The sequence below is a fragment of the Trichomonas vaginalis genome, chromosome VI (genome assembly GCF_026262505.1).
Source record: "Trichomonas vaginalis G3 chromosome VI, whole genome shotgun sequence".
NCBI classification, from domain to species: Eukaryota; Parabasalia; order Trichomonadida; family Trichomonadidae; genus Trichomonas; species Trichomonas vaginalis.
Window position 1 is genome coordinate 18268062 of NC_067208.1, and position 16402 is coordinate 18284463.

General features: G+C 33.8%; 7 protein-coding genes and 1 pseudogene across 8 annotated transcripts, besides 2 other annotated features; 3 read left to right on the top strand and 5 right to left on the bottom strand.

Annotated features, from left to right (window-relative positions):
• Positions 1-1074: part of a mobile genetic element that runs on past the window's edge.
• TVAGG3_0886850 (protein of unknown function, DUF4106 family) lies at positions 28-471 on the bottom strand (the record flags this gene model as incomplete). The annotated part of the gene is made up of 1 exon (XM_051250692.1): positions 28-471. One exon carries the CDS (start codon positions 469-471, stop codon positions 28-30), a length of 444 nt encoding a protein of 147 aa, XP_051086167.1.
• Positions 1075-1448: 374 nt separating the features above from the next.
• On the bottom strand, positions 1449-2436 carry TVAGG3_0886860 (protein of unknown function, DUF4106 family; the record flags this gene model as incomplete). The annotated part of the gene is made up of 1 exon (XM_051250693.1): positions 1449-2436. A coding segment is annotated over one exon (988 nt), but the record flags the coding sequence as incomplete, so codon positions are not given.
• A 337-nt stretch (positions 2437-2773) lies between these two features.
• On the bottom strand, positions 2774-3411 carry TVAGG3_0886870 (protein of unknown function, DUF4106 family; the record flags this gene model as incomplete). The annotated part of the gene is made up of 1 exon (XM_001280847.2): positions 2774-3411. A coding segment is annotated over one exon (638 nt), but the record flags the coding sequence as incomplete, so codon positions are not given.
• Positions 3412-3883: 472 nt separating this feature from the next.
• Positions 3884-4852, top strand: TVAGG3_0886880 (uncharacterized protein; the record flags this gene model as incomplete). Its single annotated transcript, XM_001296093.2, has 1 exon — positions 3884-4852. The coding sequence occupies one exon, from the start codon at positions 3884-3886 to the stop codon at positions 4850-4852; it is 969 nt and encodes a 322-aa protein (XP_001296094.2).
• A 5069-nt stretch (positions 4853-9921) lies between these two features.
• Positions 9922-16402: part of a mobile genetic element that runs on past the window's edge.
• On the bottom strand, positions 11312-11887 carry TVAGG3_0886900 (uncharacterized protein; the record flags this gene model as incomplete). The annotated part of the gene is made up of 1 exon (XM_051250694.1): positions 11312-11887. The coding sequence occupies one exon, from the start codon at positions 11885-11887 to the stop codon at positions 11312-11314; it is 576 nt and encodes a 191-aa protein (XP_051086169.1).
• Positions 12243-13097, top strand: TVAGG3_0886910 (protein of unknown function, DUF4106 family; the record flags this gene model as incomplete). The annotated part of the gene is made up of 1 exon (XM_051250695.1): positions 12243-13097. The coding sequence occupies one exon, from the start codon at positions 12243-12245 to the stop codon at positions 13095-13097; it is 855 nt and encodes a 284-aa protein (XP_051086170.1).
• Positions 13519-14132, top strand: TVAGG3_0886920 (annotated as a pseudogene). Its single transcript has one exon. A coding segment is annotated over exon 1 (614 nt).
• Positions 14355-15131, bottom strand: TVAGG3_0886930 (uncharacterized protein; the record flags this gene model as incomplete). The annotated part of the gene is made up of 1 exon (XM_051250696.1): positions 14355-15131. One exon carries the CDS (start codon positions 15129-15131, stop codon positions 14355-14357), a length of 777 nt encoding a protein of 258 aa, XP_051086171.1.

The window sequence follows — 16402 nt, forward strand, 5'->3', positions numbered from 1 at the left end:
ATGGGTAAAAATATAGAATAGTTGGATTTATATGTCATAATAGAACCCACGTGGACCAAGCTTTACTTTCTTCCTGACTGAGTTTTTAACTCTTCTTTTTCCTTCATTGCCACTACTTTCACTAGATGAAGTTACTTCTTCACTACTTTCACTTTGTTCTACTCTTCTCTTCTTCTTTGGTGTCGCTTTTGGTAACTTGCCCTCTGCTTCAAGTTGTTGCATCTTTGCCTCATGTTCACCTAGTATGTTGTAAATTTCCCATGTCCTTTTTGCCTTTGGGCTCTGGTCGCCCATCTCAGGTAACCTATATCCTAGAAAGAGTTTGTCATAGTTTGTATTTGAGTCGTCGCTTATTGTTTGCATGACTCTTTTCTGAGTTTCCGGTTCAAGCTCTTCAAACAGTGCCTGTCCATATGGAATAAGCTCGTTTCCAAATATATGTTTTTGTAGCCATTCTGGTTTTCTTTCCATGTTACCAACTATATCTTTTGTGAATGGGAAAGCTTTTACCCAATCTTTCAGTCTTGCGTCGTTTATTTCTGTAGTTGGTTTTATTTTGTCAAGGAACATGTTTTTCAATACTAACATTTCATTTGGTACTGTCCATTTGAGTTTTCTTAAATATTCATCCCTTCTCAGTTCATTGTCTGCAAAGTAAGTTTTTATGACATTTTGTAAACTTTCGTTTGCAAGGTCATGTACAATAGGTTCTCTTCCTTCTCTGTCCATAACTTTCTTTCTAAACTCTTCACCAAATATACCATCTTTATGGTTCTGTGTAGTTCTTTGAGATAAATGTTCTAGAACGTCAGGTGTTATATTTCCATCAGCCATGTTCATTTCATACTGGTCCAAAATATCTGCATGTTTCATATCTTTCAATGGCATTAAAGCCGCGCTTAAAATACCAGCTATATCTGGTTCACCATTGACTTCCATTGCGTCTACAACTTCTTGGAATTGTGGTTGTAAGTTTATGAACCACCTATCCGGGTTAGCTTTATGACCCCATCTCATTGTAGTTCCATCGTCTGCAGAAACAAAAGTAGGTTTGTTTCCATCTTGGTTAGGTTCTGAATGAACTTTAAACAATGTTTCATTTCTATATGTTTTCTTGAAATTTAACCTTTTATTTTCACCGAGTTCATCCGAAGATTGAACGTTAAATGCTCGTAAGTAAAAAGGGTTGTTGTATTTGTGTACATTTTCTTTCAGTACTTCCATTCTATGCTGAATATTTTCATCTGGTGTTGGAGTCTTTTGTATGTCGGCAAACATTTTTCGATATTCTTCTACTATGTCAGCTGAATTTTTTTTAGACTCTTGGAAAGATTCCATATTCTCCGCATACACTTGTTGAGGGTCAAGATTTTTCGGCTGTTCCAAATCTTCATCTAGTTCTGTGAAGTTAGTTTCCAAAGGAGTGACTTGTTCGTTTCCTTCAGGCTCTTCTAGCTGTTGTTGCTGAACTATTTCTTCCATGTCTGGTTGTATCTGAACTAGTTCTTCCTGTGGAGTTTCTTGTACCTCATCTGGTGGCATTTCATATATTCCGAGACCGTTTTCAACAACTTCCCTTTCTAAGTCATCCGGACTCATAAACCTTTCTTCTTTCGTTCCGTCTCTATTTTTTACGCGTTTCATGACGGGAGTTGAATTGTCATTTAGCTCTGACATCAAATATCTCGGAGTAAATTCAGTCATGTCATTTGGATGATATGCTATTAAATCATATCCCTTAGCGAGCTTGTATTTTCCAGGTTTGAAATTATATCCCATTTGGTGCTGAACCATAAAGCTAAATAGGTTCGGGTCAGTATTTCCTCCCTTGAACTTTCTAATAGCTTCTTTATATCTGTCACTAAAGTCAATACTATCTGGGTAACCATAGTCTTCCTTAAGCCTTTTTAAGAATTCTTGGTTTCCTTGTTCTCTACTTCTTTTATGTCCTTGCTCTGTTTGTGGTTGTTGTTGTTGTGCAGGGTTTTGAACTGTTGGTTGCTGTGCTGGATTTTGAACTGTTGGTTGTTGTGCAGGGTTTTGAACTGTTGGTTGTTGTGCTGGATTTTGAACTGTTGGTTGTTGTGTTGGTTGTTGTGCTGGTTTTGGTGCATGCCTGTGTCTGTGTCCATGTGACGATGTAAATGTTTTAGGTAGTCCTGGTGCAGGTGCTTCTCTTGGAGGGTTTGGTGGTATATAAGTTCCACTAGCTAGTATATAAGTTCCACCAGCTGGTATATAAGTTCCACCAGCTGGCACATATGTTCCATCTGCAGCGTAATGTCCTACCTGACTTTTCGTTTTTAAGAAAGCATTTACTAGGTCTGTTTTGGTCTGTTGTAACTCTTTTTCTTGACTTTTCACAACAGTTGCTCTAACGGCGTCATAGGCACTTTGAACTGCCTGTCTCGTTGCTGCATCTGTTATTTTCGTCATATTTTGTGCTACTTCTCTTAACTCTTTGTCGAAACCTTCAGACTTCAGTTTCTTTCCAGATGAGAAGTCGTTCACTTGTTTCACCTTACTATGAAGATCTTCGAAGGCGTTCTTAAAGTCAGCATTTGTTAAAGCTTCATTTGAACTGTCTTCATCCGCTTGTATTTTTGTCCTTATTGACCCTATAAGCTGGGCTGCTTTAGCGTTGGCTTGGGCATCTAACCAGTCATTGTTAGCTTTTATATATTCTGCGCTTTTCATTGCCTTTTGCATGGCTGCGTCGTTATTTTTACTTTCTTGTGCTAAGTTTTCATACTGTACGGTTTGGTTTTGCAACTGTAAAAGTTTTTCTGCCTTTACATTTGCTTCAACTTCTTTTTTATACTCATCGCTATCCATATATGTCTTCAGGGCTTTTTGTTTTATCTCTTCATCTTTCAGTACTTTATATTGAGTAGTATGGTTTTTCAAATTTACAACATCTTGTTCCATTTTTGCTACTTCTGCTGCTTTTTCTGACACTTTTTTCGCATATTCCTCTGTACTTAGTTCTTTCAGTTGTTCTTCTTTCTTCTTTTTCTCTACGTTTAACTCATTGAGTTTCTTTGTGTGTCTGTCATATTCTAGTTTCTTTTCGTTTTCACTTATTTGCTTCTGTATGTCTATGTTTGACTTTTTGACATCTGCTATTTGATTTTTGAGTGAACTCAAATTCATTTGACTTTGAGGGTTATAGGCTGTTCCGTCTGCAGCTCCACCATAGCCTGCCATTTTCGCTAAAAGTGCCGCTCTTAAACCTCCACTCTGTGCACCAAGAACTCGGTTTAAGAGCATAGGGTTGCTTGACATTTGTTGCAACATAGTGGGGTCATTCAGCATTTGTTGTTGCAACTGTTGTTGTGGTGTCAGTTTTACTATTGGATGTTTCAATGCTCTCTTCCTCTTACGTATATTCTTACGTAGCTTACGTGGCATTTTAAGTGAAGTTAAAAAGCGGTTTTTGACAGATGTTTATATGACACTTTTTGTTCAGCACAAAAAACTACTCGGTCAAAGTGTTGTCAGTTTTGTAAAATAACCGTCCTATCTCATTCTATAAGGGGGAAAGGCTTCTCAAAGTATACTTCCTTGGAACGCCTGTAACTTTTCCTGTAGCGACGATAGACCCTTACTTGTCCGGACAAAGTTATACTATTTTGAGTGCTATACAAAAAAGTCAACGGCGACGACTCTCAAAAACCGTTGTGTAAAAAGTTTTACCGTTGGACAAAAAAGTATATATAGAAAACAAAAAACGTTTATAGTTCATTCAATATTTGAGATGGAACGGTTTGCCAACGGTAACTATTAAATAAAATAAAAAAATAGAGGGGGTTACCGTTGACGAAAACGGTTTATTTTAAACTTTTCTATGAGTAGTCCGAAAAAAACAGTTCATTTTTGTCTAATGGCATTCGCTAGCGTGTTCGCTCCAAATTCACCTGAAGAAATTGCTTGCAGACTTTCAGCACCCACAGGTTTAGAGCCTCAATATCAAACTGCAGCATCTACACATTCTCCAAGCAGAACAGACAATTCAAATTCAAATTTGTCCTGCAATTCGCTCAATCCAAAGCCACTTTCACTACCAAAAACAATACCAAACGAGCTCCGTATTACAAAGAACCACAGCAACGCTGAACTACGCAAAATACTACTCAGATTGTCTGAAGAATACTTCAATTCAAAGCCAGAAGAAAGAGTTGCTGCAACTTTTAACAAAGAATATTGTGAACAACTCAACAAAGTTCTTGCAGACTTTACCAAACTACAAAAAGAAACACCTGACCCATTCGAATTAGGCGACACAATTGTCAACTATTTTCCAACAATAACAAAGATATTGTTTGACAGAACTATATGTCAGCTTATTGAAAGTCTTCCACCCAAAGCTGCAAAAAAAGTCGAACAGTTTTGTGTCGAATTCAAATTAAAGAGTTACGGATATCAGGATGACGAAGAAGAACGTGAGTACGGACAAGAAACAACAAAATGGCAATGTCTTAGCTCACTCAACCCCAAGTTCAAACCATTATTTTACTCAGACAACAACACAATTCAAGTACGCAAAATTGCTATTCATTTCGTTAACCAAGCAGAAGACATTGAAGAAGGAGACTCTATCTCAGTTTATGTTTGCTACTGCAAGTTTTTCAAGGACGAATTTGGAGGACCAATTCTCATGCATGTCTTCAAGCCACATCAGCAACTCTACGTTGAAACTGAAATAACACTCATGCATGGAATGTATCTCAAGTTTGAAAGCCAATTGGAAAACACATACAACATTTGGCTTTCATACATTCAGTTCGATACACCAGATGACTTTGATGTTGAAGAAGAAGACTCTACTCAAGAAGATGAACCACAAGACTAACAATTTTCCGAATAAAAACTTCATTTATACTAAACATCTTCGGGGCTAGAGGGCACGAAGTGCCTGGAAGCCCCAATTCCATTTTTTTTTTCATTGACATTACTCTTAAGCAATAAATAAATGCAATTGATCAAATAATTTTTAAAATTTCTATTTTGAAAGCAATAAATCCGAAACAGAATTGCACCACTGTATCACTTATTATAATATGATACTCACATTACATATATATCATAATATGCTTTATCTCAAAGATTATTTTGATATAATTGTTTTCTATCTTAAATATTGGAGTTTAAATACAACAATAAAAAATACTAAAGATAAATATAGAATAAAATTCTAATCCCGAGTTGCAATTCCGCTAAAAAGCACATCTGCAGTTTCTGATTCTTCAACATACTCAGTTGATGACAGCGTCCACATTATTACTAAGTATGGTATGCTCATGCAGTACATAATGTATAAATTAATGAAAACTCTGATGTAATTAAATTTATTTAAGTCATAAAATTCTAATTTTGTAACAGCAAGACTATATCTTGTGCGCTGTGCTATTTCAGCACCAATATTACCAAGAATCTGCATGAATAACGCAATGTAAATTCTTAAATGATATTTTTGGGGTATGAAATCTTTGATTTTTGATATGACAAAGCATATATTCAAAAGACTAAGTAATAACAGATTCAATGTTCCATAGATTATTGAATAGACTTCATAGTTTTTGTTGTAAACAATCTCATTAATGAATGGAATTGTGTATGGATCAACTTTAGTGTAAAAGACAAAGAAGAATTTGCATATAATCCTAAATATCATTAAAACATACAAAAAATAGTTAAAATACTTCAAATATTTTCCAATTTTGATATTAAAACAAATTAAAACAATTGCAATTTGCTCAATAAACATAACATCTGCTAGCATTGTAAAATCATCCCACACTCTGCTTAATCTAAAGAAAAAATCTATATCCCATTCATGATAAAAATAACATAAAACATAATAATATATCCAAGAACTGAAGTTGTGAACAGCATATGTGAGCACATAACATATATCAGGCATAAAGCGATTTCTTAGTTGAAATTTAAGTCTTCTGATCAACGAAAAAGCATAATAAAAAAATGGAAGTTGTAAAATTAATTGGACAACAATGAAAATATAAGAACACGGATGATTGCAAACGCTATATGCATGTAATTGACAGTAGGACTGTGGCATATATAGAATGAATTTACTAACCTTGTTTTCCATAATTTTTTTATGTCAAATTTGACATAATCGTTGCAACGGAAATTTTATCGCTATCATATCATTCCGCAAAATAAATTTAAAACTCTTTACATCTATGTTTAATAAATATCAAATATTTGCAAACTAATAATGAAATTAATAACAATGATTCTTTAATTTCATGTTGTATCAATTCCATAATAGTCCGGCATACTATGCATTGCATTGAAAGATCAATTATCCATGATTTTTCTTCAGAATTATTGAACAGTGGATATAATCGCGATGAAATATAGAATGAAAAAAATCAAGGTGTTAAATCTAATTCAGAATATAATTATGATTACATATTTTTGGTTCGAATTGGATAATGTGTTTCTCTTATTTCTGAAGTGACATTTTCTCGAATTATATCTCCTGGAGTAAGAAAATATTATTCTCAGGTTGCACCCGCTTTATACAAGCTTTAAAAAAATATTGGAAATGGTATTCTTCTAAAAAATGAAAGTTTAAATACAATCAAGCAACATACTAAACGATAAATATAGAATAAAATTCTAATCTAAAGCTGCAATTTCCTTAAAAAGAACATCGGTGGCCTCTTGATCCTCAACATATTCAGTTGATGATAGGGTCCAAATTATAATCAAATATGGAAGATTCATACAGTACATTACGTATAAATGAATGAAAACTCTGATGTAGTTAAATTTCACTATGTCTATAAATTCATATTTCATAACCAAAACACTATATCTCACGCGTTGCGCTATTTCTAAACCGACACTACCAAGAATTTCCATGAATAATGCGATGTTAATTCTTAAATGATATTTTTTCGGAATGTAATCTTTGATACTTGATAATACAAAGCATATATTCATAAGAATCAGCATTATAATATATATTGTGTTATAGATTGTTGAATAGACTATATATGTTTTGTTGTAAACAACTTCATTAATGAATGGAATTGTATATGGATCAACTTTGGAGTATAAGGTAAAAAAGAATTTGCATACAATCCTAAATATCATTAAAACATAAAGAAAATAGTTAAAGTACTTCAAATATTTTCCAATTTTGATATTAAAGCAAATTAATACAATTGCAATTTGTTCCATGAACATAACATCTGCTAGCATTGTAAAATCATCCCACACTCTGCTTAATCTAAAACAAAAATTCTTATCCTTTTCACGATAAAAATAACATAAAACATAATAATATATCCAAGAACTGAAGTTGTGAACAGCATATGTGAGCACATAGCATATACCAGGCATAAAGCGATTTCTGAGTTGAAATTTAAGTCTTCTGATTAACGAAAAAGCAAAATAAAAATATGGAATTTGAATAAGTAATTGGAACGCAGTAAAAATATAAGAACATGGATGATTACAAACCCGGAATGCTTGAAATTGACAATAAACTCGTGGCATTTCCCGTATGAAATAACTTACCATCTTTTTTTGGAAATTTGACAAAATTGTTGCAACAGAAATTTTATTGAAATTTTATTTCCATCATAGCATGAAATGCATTTAAAACTTTTTAAAATTTCTTTGCAGAGCTAATATCATGGATAATATTTTCTAAATTGTTAATTAATTCGAAAAGATTGAATTGATCGGAACAATTGGTGGAAATCCTTACGTTGATGATCTTTCAGATCAATTTGGAGCTGATAAAGATGAGTTAGGATCATTGCCTGTGCTTATTGTGGAAAAACTTCGTTCATATAATAACGATAGGAATTATTTGGTCGACAAATATATTCTTAAGATTTATAAAATGGTTGAGTTTTGTATTCTATTTGCATTAAAATTCAATTCACTCTCAAAAAAGTATTCAAAACTAAAAAAAGTTTTCTAATAGAGGCATATGTCCATTGTCCAAGCGGCTCACTTTCCTACAACAATAGTATTGATGCTAAATACTCGTCTCTCATCATTGATTCCTCATGTGAGCGTTTACTTTTATATTCTTTATCATATTCAAGTATTACACAAATAAAATTACCAGACACACTTATACAAATCGATGATGACGCTTTTTATAATATTCCTGTTCGTGAAATTGATATTCCTGCCTCAACAATTCAAATATCAACAGGGAATCCTTTCAATTATGCACACAAATTAGAGAAAATTGTAGTAAATCCTTTAAATCCTAGTTATGCATCAGTTGATTATATCCTTTACAATAAAAATATTGATACTCTTATTCATGTACCGCGGAAAAATGGTTTGAAGGTTTATGTAGCCCCTAGATCTCTCAAAAAAGTCCAGTTTCATGCATTTTTTTATCATGAAACAATTGAATCTATTGTTTTCCAAAGCACTATTAATATAATTGAGGAAAGGTCTTTTCAAAATGCTACAACACTTGAATCAATATTAATTCCTAATGGACACTCAATCAAACGCTTTGGTAAAACAGTATTTCTTAACACTAATTTCAACATTGATAATATTACAGCATATACTGATTTATACAAATCATGTAGAGTTATTTCATATTCTTCTTTTAGTATAACGCGTCTTCTTTTTTGTTCGGTTTTCATATCCATGTAAAAACTTTATTTTTAAATGATATTATTCTTTTTTGCTGATATTGATTTGATTGGAATCTTCTGCAATGTTTTTGGGAAAAAATGTAATATAATTTCGGTAAAAATGTACATGATGTAGTAAAATAGAGAACAGAAAAGCTTTATAAGTTTATAAAATGCTGTGAATAGCCTTACATTCGCATTTATAATAGATATGCAAAGTTTTGTCTTTCAAAAAAACAATTTTTTCAGCAATTTCACAAATATCAGTTTCGTTGCATGAGAAAAGCATGAATTCATTTAAGAATATGAAAATCTAGCGAGATGCTTTTGTTACACTACATTTATATTTTCCACCAAATCATTAAAAACTTTGCTATTTAATAATTTAGGTAAAAAAGTAGTCAGTATAGATTTGATTAGATACATTCTATTGTTCTGTTAAGATACTATATGTAAATATTGAAGACTGTGCTTCATCTTCTTCAAATTGATTTGATGATAAAATCCAAATAATAATCAATGTTGGGATATCACATGAATAGTTAACTATAAGCTGTATTAAAAAAAAGGTAGTGGGGCTTCCAGGCGCGTTGCGCCCTCTAGCCCATAAGAAATTTTTCCCAAGACCCAAGAGGAGGACCGAACCCCAGCCGACCAGCCGGTGACTTTTTTGTAGAGCACTCAAAATAGTATAACTTTGTCCGGACAAGTAAGGGTCTATCGTCGCTACAGGAAAAGTTGCAGGCGTTCCAAGGAAGTATACTTTGAGAAGCCTTTTCCCCCTTATAGAATGAGATAGGACGGTTCTTTTACAAAACTGACAACACTTTGACCGAGTAGTTTTTTGTGCTGAACAAAAAGTGTCATATAAACATCTGTCAAAAGCCGCTTTTTAACTTCACTTAAAATGCCACGTAAGCTACGTAAGAATATACGTAAGAGGAAGAGAGCATTGAAACATCCAATAGTAAAACTAACACCACAACAACAGTTGCAACAACAAATGATGAATGACCCCACTATGTTGCAACAAATGTCAAGCAACCCTATGCTTTTAAACCGAGTTATTGGTGCACAGAGTGGAGGTTTAAGAGCGGCACTTTTAGCGAAAATGGCAGGCTATGGTGGAGCTGCAGACGGAACAGCCTATAACCCTCAAAGTCAAATGAATTTGAGTTCACTCAAAAATCAAATAGCAGATGTCAAAAAGTCAAACATAGACATACAGAAGCAAATAAGTGAAAACGAAAAGAAGTTAGTATACAAGTCATGGGTACGGCGGCACTGCGTTCCACCTTTCCCAATACTTGTGAATTTGACACTTTACAAAACCGCTAACGTATATTTTACAACACAAACAACAACACTAACTTAACCTTAAATATTTACAAAGTCGCCAACCACTTCACCTCCCTAATGTAAAAAATAAACGTTCTCACTTACAAAAGTATTGCAACTCCTCCCATTGCTGTGCTTCACATAACAGCTCATAATCTTCTGACTCACTTTCTTCTTCATATAGGTCAAAGTCACTGTCAAAATAAATGTTAGTAAGTTTTGACAAAGCTAATGAAACACGTTTACCGTTTGTATCGTATGCTTGTATAAACTTTCCATTCTTCATTCCTTCATAAACGCTCAAACTAACTTTACCCTTTCTCCCTCGTATCTGATAGAATGTATTTTCACGAGGAACGAAGAACAAATTCTTGAACTCATGACCGTTGTAGTTTGTTATCTCAATAGTTTTCGTCATTTATATAAAAATAAAATAAAAAATAAAAAAAAATAAACTTAAAAATTAATGATATCACCACCCTCACACGTATGAAAACATAGCACAAAAATAAATTTAGGTGAAGTGGTGAGATCTCACCTCTTTTTTCACCTGTTTTTTCACCCTGTTGAATTCATTGCTTTATAACTCTCTTCCTTGGTTTCTTTTTAGTTGCTTTCTTTACGTCTGTCTCCAACTTGACTGTCTTTCTTCTTCGTCCGTAATGATACCAGTTACTTCCACCAGTCAATGGGTCAAATGGTCTTTCGTAAGGGTTTCCATACATTCCATAGGGACCATACGGAAGAACTACTGGTGGAGAAGAAACATTTTCTTTAGTTCCATCGAATCTATTCAAATGCATTGTTTCACCTTTCATCTGGTCATTAAAGTCTTTTGCGTGTTTTGCAAACTCATCGTCCTTTCCTAAAGCATTTTCTGACTCAGTCGCAACCAAATTGGATGCTTTATTTATGAGCCCTATTTTATTTAATCTTAACTTCTTTGCAACCCAGCCTCCAATCTTCCCTTTATTTGCATCTAATGTCTTCGAAACCCTTCCTCCACTCATTTTATTTACTGCGTCATAAGCTCCAAGTGCTTTTGCTCCAAATGCTAATGCTTTTGTTCCCATTGCGCCTAAAGCTGCCCAAGCTACCATTTACACCATATTAAAATCATCTCTCTTCAATATTATCTCATAAAAGTTCTCGTTACTGGAGAAAGTCAATGAAACATAAGCGTTCTCACGGACCTCGCCCTCACCGCTTTGCGGTCTATCTAACTTCTTTCTTATATCATCTATACGCTTCAAAATGTCCGAACAATTGCTAACATCTTCTACAACAGTTATTTCATCATGAATGACCTTCAAGAACAAGCTCATTTAATATGCAATTAAAATCATTTCAATAATGAGTCCATCCTTTCCGTCTTTGGGTAGCACAACATCTTTCATTGAAGAAGGTTCGACAAGTCTTATGTTAAACTTACTGACAAAGTTTGTTATACTATAATGCTTCGGCGGCGAATACATATAGTTTGAAAGACATAATATAGATTCTTCAGCAAATTCACTTATACTGGATTTTATAACAATGTTCTCACGAGACCAAATACCACCAATTGACAATCTTGTAAGCAATCCTGCTGAACCTTCTACTGTAAACGTCGATGGTAACATTCCACGAAGGTCATCTATTGACATCTTTGAGTCACTGAATTTAAATATTTTCTTAAAGCAATCGTCATTATCTAACCACGTAATAGCTTTGAAGTTTTCATTCGAATATACATCTGCTTCATTAAATGTAAAACCTGACTTCTTTGCAGAGATGACTTTAAAATCTATTGAGTTTGTTTCAAAATTATATGCTATGGTAACTTCTGAAGGTAATGGGTGTCCTTCCGCAGTCAGTTGTTCTCTCACTACCGTTTGAAGCTTTGTATTAAAAACTTTCATGTCATCTCCTGTGTCTAGGTTCACATACACAGCAACAGGAAAACTATCTTGCTTCTTTGTTTCATCATTATATCTCAAAACATTAAAGTTCTTCAATAATATTGTTCTTCCTGCTGGAATACTTCGAACCTGTCTGATTTCAATAGCTTTCTCACCTCCTACATACTCTACCCAGTGTCTTGGATATTCATAAGTATACTGACTTTCTTGAATTTTGGTAGGTTTCATCATAACGTGTTCATAGTATATCTTTATACTCTTGTCAGTTAGACTCGGTGCTATGTTCTGAATATTTCTGACTTGCATTTTTAATGGAGATAAAATGAAGCATTTAATACATGACGTAGATGAAGACATGAATGAAACTACAGACAAACTTAACTCTTCTCTCATTCTTCCTTTCAGTAAGGACTATGAGTTCTGTTCAAATGGTGTTTATTTCTATTGTGGAAAGATGGGGTCAGGAAAGACATTCAACCTCATTCGTCATATACTCATAACAGAGCGTTTAGGAAACGACTCTTACTATGACCAAATCATTATATCAGCAACTTCAGACTCTATGGACTCAACAGCGAAAACATTTATGTCAAAAGTTCAAGCCTCTGTCGTTAAAGTTCCAGACAGTGAACTCATTGAATTTCTTCAACGTTACATTCGACGTAAGAGGAAATATTATGCCATCGTTGAATTTATACAGTCAGGAATGCAAAAGACTTCAGAAGAGATGGAAAGAATTATTGACAAACACCACTTACGTCAATACTCAGGAGTTTACGATATGAAACGACTGACAAACTACATTCTATCAAAACTTTCAAAATACCCCTTCAAAAAATATCCATCAAACACTTTATTAGTTTGTGATGATTTCGCTGGTAAAGGCTTAGTGTCAAAACCAGACTCACCATTAGCTAACATCATTACTAAAGTCAGACATTACCACTTAACTGTAGCAATACTTATGCAAACATGGAGGTTTTTAGCTTTAAACATAAAACGTCTCATAACTGACTTCGTTATCTTTCAAGGTTTCTCACGCTATGATATTGAACTCATTTGGAAACAGTCAGGTATAACATTACCTTTTGAAGAAATTTGGGAAGCATATAAGTCTCTCATCTCTCCTCGTTCATACCTTGAGATTCATATCATGACTAATACCATTAAAGTCAAAAATATTCCATGGGAACGACCAACATTGTTTTAAAGTTTAACCTTCAATTGACTGATGGTAAACAAATTCCATGCATCTCTGTCGCCATTTCTGTTAATATTTTTGCTGTCATTCATATCATCCACTTCCCCATCCGTTAGCTTTTGAGGATATGCGTTAGAATAGCTGTTCTTAAATGAAGGCTTTTCACCTTTGAGAGCATAAACTCTATAACTTTCTGCATACTTTATGTTTGAACCTCCTGAGCCATCATTGACATAAATTTTTATAGGCTTCCACCCTTTGTTCATGTTCCTGCTTCTTCCATTAGCTCTTTTGTTCAGTAGTTCTACATCTTTATACACAGCACCTGTCTCAGTGAATTCAACAATATTTTCATTCGTTAGCTTTACATTCAAACCCTTGTCGAGTATTGTTCATTTCATACATATAAAAGGTTTTTATTCTATATGAAATGAGAAGCAAATCCATCTTAGCTGGTGCCGTTAATGTTCCAATTGAACCAACATCAAATGTTGACTCACAAACGACAAACAATATTGTCATAAAGAACTATAGTTCAGAGTGTTTGAAAGAAAAAGAACCAGAGCTGAAATCCGTGAATTTAAACTCAGCTTCAAACGCTAACGCTACATCAGATGTTAAGTTAGAGTATCCACCACTGGACCAAATTCTTTCAAGAGAAGCCAACGACAATCCTTACACAAATGTTCAAACAAATCCTTCAGATAACGTAGACCATTACCTTCTTCAGTTATACCAAACAATTTTACTCAAAGACGATAAGAAGCTTTTGACAAATCTTATAAGCAAGAACCAAATAATTCTAACAAAGGAGGACCTTGAAAATGTTATATCACGAATAACAGGGAAACAATGTGTCATTGACTATCTCGACCCTGAAATCGAATGCTGTGGTCAAACTCCACTATTCATGAAATAGGTAACATCCGCATCATTGAAACACCAGGAACTACAGGAGTTGAGTTTAAGTATAAATATTCGAATGAATATACAAAACTTTCAACAGAATATAAGCTTTGTTTGAAATATGTTTTAGTAAATTAAAGCAGTCAGTCAAAAAATTTCAAGTTAGCAATTTGTAATATCTATCCAAAACTTCTTCAACAGTATCGAACTCATCTTCATAATGCAAACCTAATCTTATTGACTTGGTGCAGTTTTCACTAACACAATATTTTTCTGTTCTCTTGACTGACATAACTAACTCATTTGTTTCATCAAACAGCAACAACCAAAGTTCATGACCTAATACATAACATTCATACTTTATATTTTTAGCTCTGAGTTCTCTTGTAAGCTGTTGCATTTAATATTTTCTAAAAAGTCAACTTCAACAGTCATTCGCACTGGTGCCTTCAGTTCTACAGGCTCGCCTTGAAAGTCAACAAGTCTGAATTGCATGTCTTTCAAATTATGAGGACTAATGCGAACCCATTTACCTAAATGAGTTGCTATGACAGGAACGTTTGGAATGAACATTGAATTGACTGCATAACAGAAGGATTTATATTCTACTGAACCTTTACTATTAACTCCTGAAATGCCTGTGACATTAGCTATTTTAGACTCAATGTATAAACAATTACCATAACATACGTATGGAACAGATTTCATCTCAATCGTTTTGTCAACACTTTTCAAAGGAAATGTCATATGGTATGTGCCCAAAAGAAGTTGTACTCTATGACTCATTCTTGGTATCTTAAACTCCTTCGCATAACTGAACTTCAAAACTCCTGCAATAAGTTTAACATTCATTAAGTTTTCTTCGTTATCCTTGTTTATTGTAGTATTTATGAGAGCATTTAACACTCCAGCTAATGTTTCCATCTTATATTCTACATTATTGTGAAATCTTATTTCGTGCTTCTTTCCATCTATTTCAATCTCCATGAAATCTGTTTCATCTGTTATAACGAATGAAGCGATAGTATTGAAGTCAACCATTCTGAATGCAAGCGCCTCATTCTGTAGACCTAAGTTTGTTTGTAGCTTTACTGTCCCGTATTCGTTTGGGTCTGTACTTTGCAAATAGAACAACATTTTATTCTCATTAAAATATGAGTATAGCTGCATATGCGTATGAAGCTGACAGAGCTAAACGTTTATATTTTGGTCAATACTCTCTCACACTTACTGACAAATATATTGTTATCACTGATGGAAATACTGAGAAATACATAACATGGAAGGACTATGAAAAGTTTGACCCTATTTTAACTCCATGTACTATGCCGTTTATAAAGGACGGTGAAATTATTGAAAAAGATAACACAACCGTATATAGGTCTGTTTATGAAGCATTAGAATATATGTTGAATCATAACCCAAAGATTTGACCAAGCACTACACCATGTGCAATGCCTTTATTAAGGACGTGAAATCGTAAGAGTTCCGGATTCAACGGTTTACACAGCTGTTCAAAACAGTTTACAAAACATTTTAGCGAATATCTTTAATTCAGAAACTACAGAAATAAAATTACCGTATATAACAGATGCTAAAGAAATTAAATCAAAAACGACAACATTATTTACGTCACTTAATGATTTAATGACTTATATCATTAATATTCCTGCACCAACTACAGCATTTGATCCAAACTCGACGGTTTGCAGTGTACCTTTCATAAATGACAGTTCATTAATTGCTTTAAGGGATTCAACAGTAAATGAATCATTAAAGGCGTCATTAATGAAAATCATTGATTTTAATTCATTCACGAATACATATAATTCATTCATTAATGTTTCATATGCTTCTAAAGAAGGTGAGCCAAAAACTATCGATAAAGCGGTGTATGAAATAAAAGCATCAACGACGAAATTGAATTCGTTAACTTTTGACGGTGATAGTTTCGTTAATGACATAACATCGGGGAAAACAATTTTAACGAAAGAATACTTAAAATCTCATGTTAGTGAGTTCGTTGAAATTGAAAAAGAAGGTGGAATTAAGTTCGATCCACTGAATTTCATTTTCAGCTTAGCGAATGCGGGTGTTAGTTTCGCTGAATGGACAACTATACAGAGTGAAATAAATGCAATATGGACGTTTTTGGGGTCAAAAGCGGGAATGGGTGAGCTTGTAAATGCTGCAAGAACATTAGGTGAAACAGGAAATTTTGTAGATGGTTTTAAAAGACTTGTTTCAAATGTTTTAACAAGCACAAAGAAATTATTTAAATATACCGTACATAACGGACGGATTTTCGAACAGATAGCAACAAACCCTCCGGTTATGGCTGCGTTGATGATGGTTAGAGATATAAAACCACGTAACGACGGGAACGAAGAACATGAACAACAGGATAC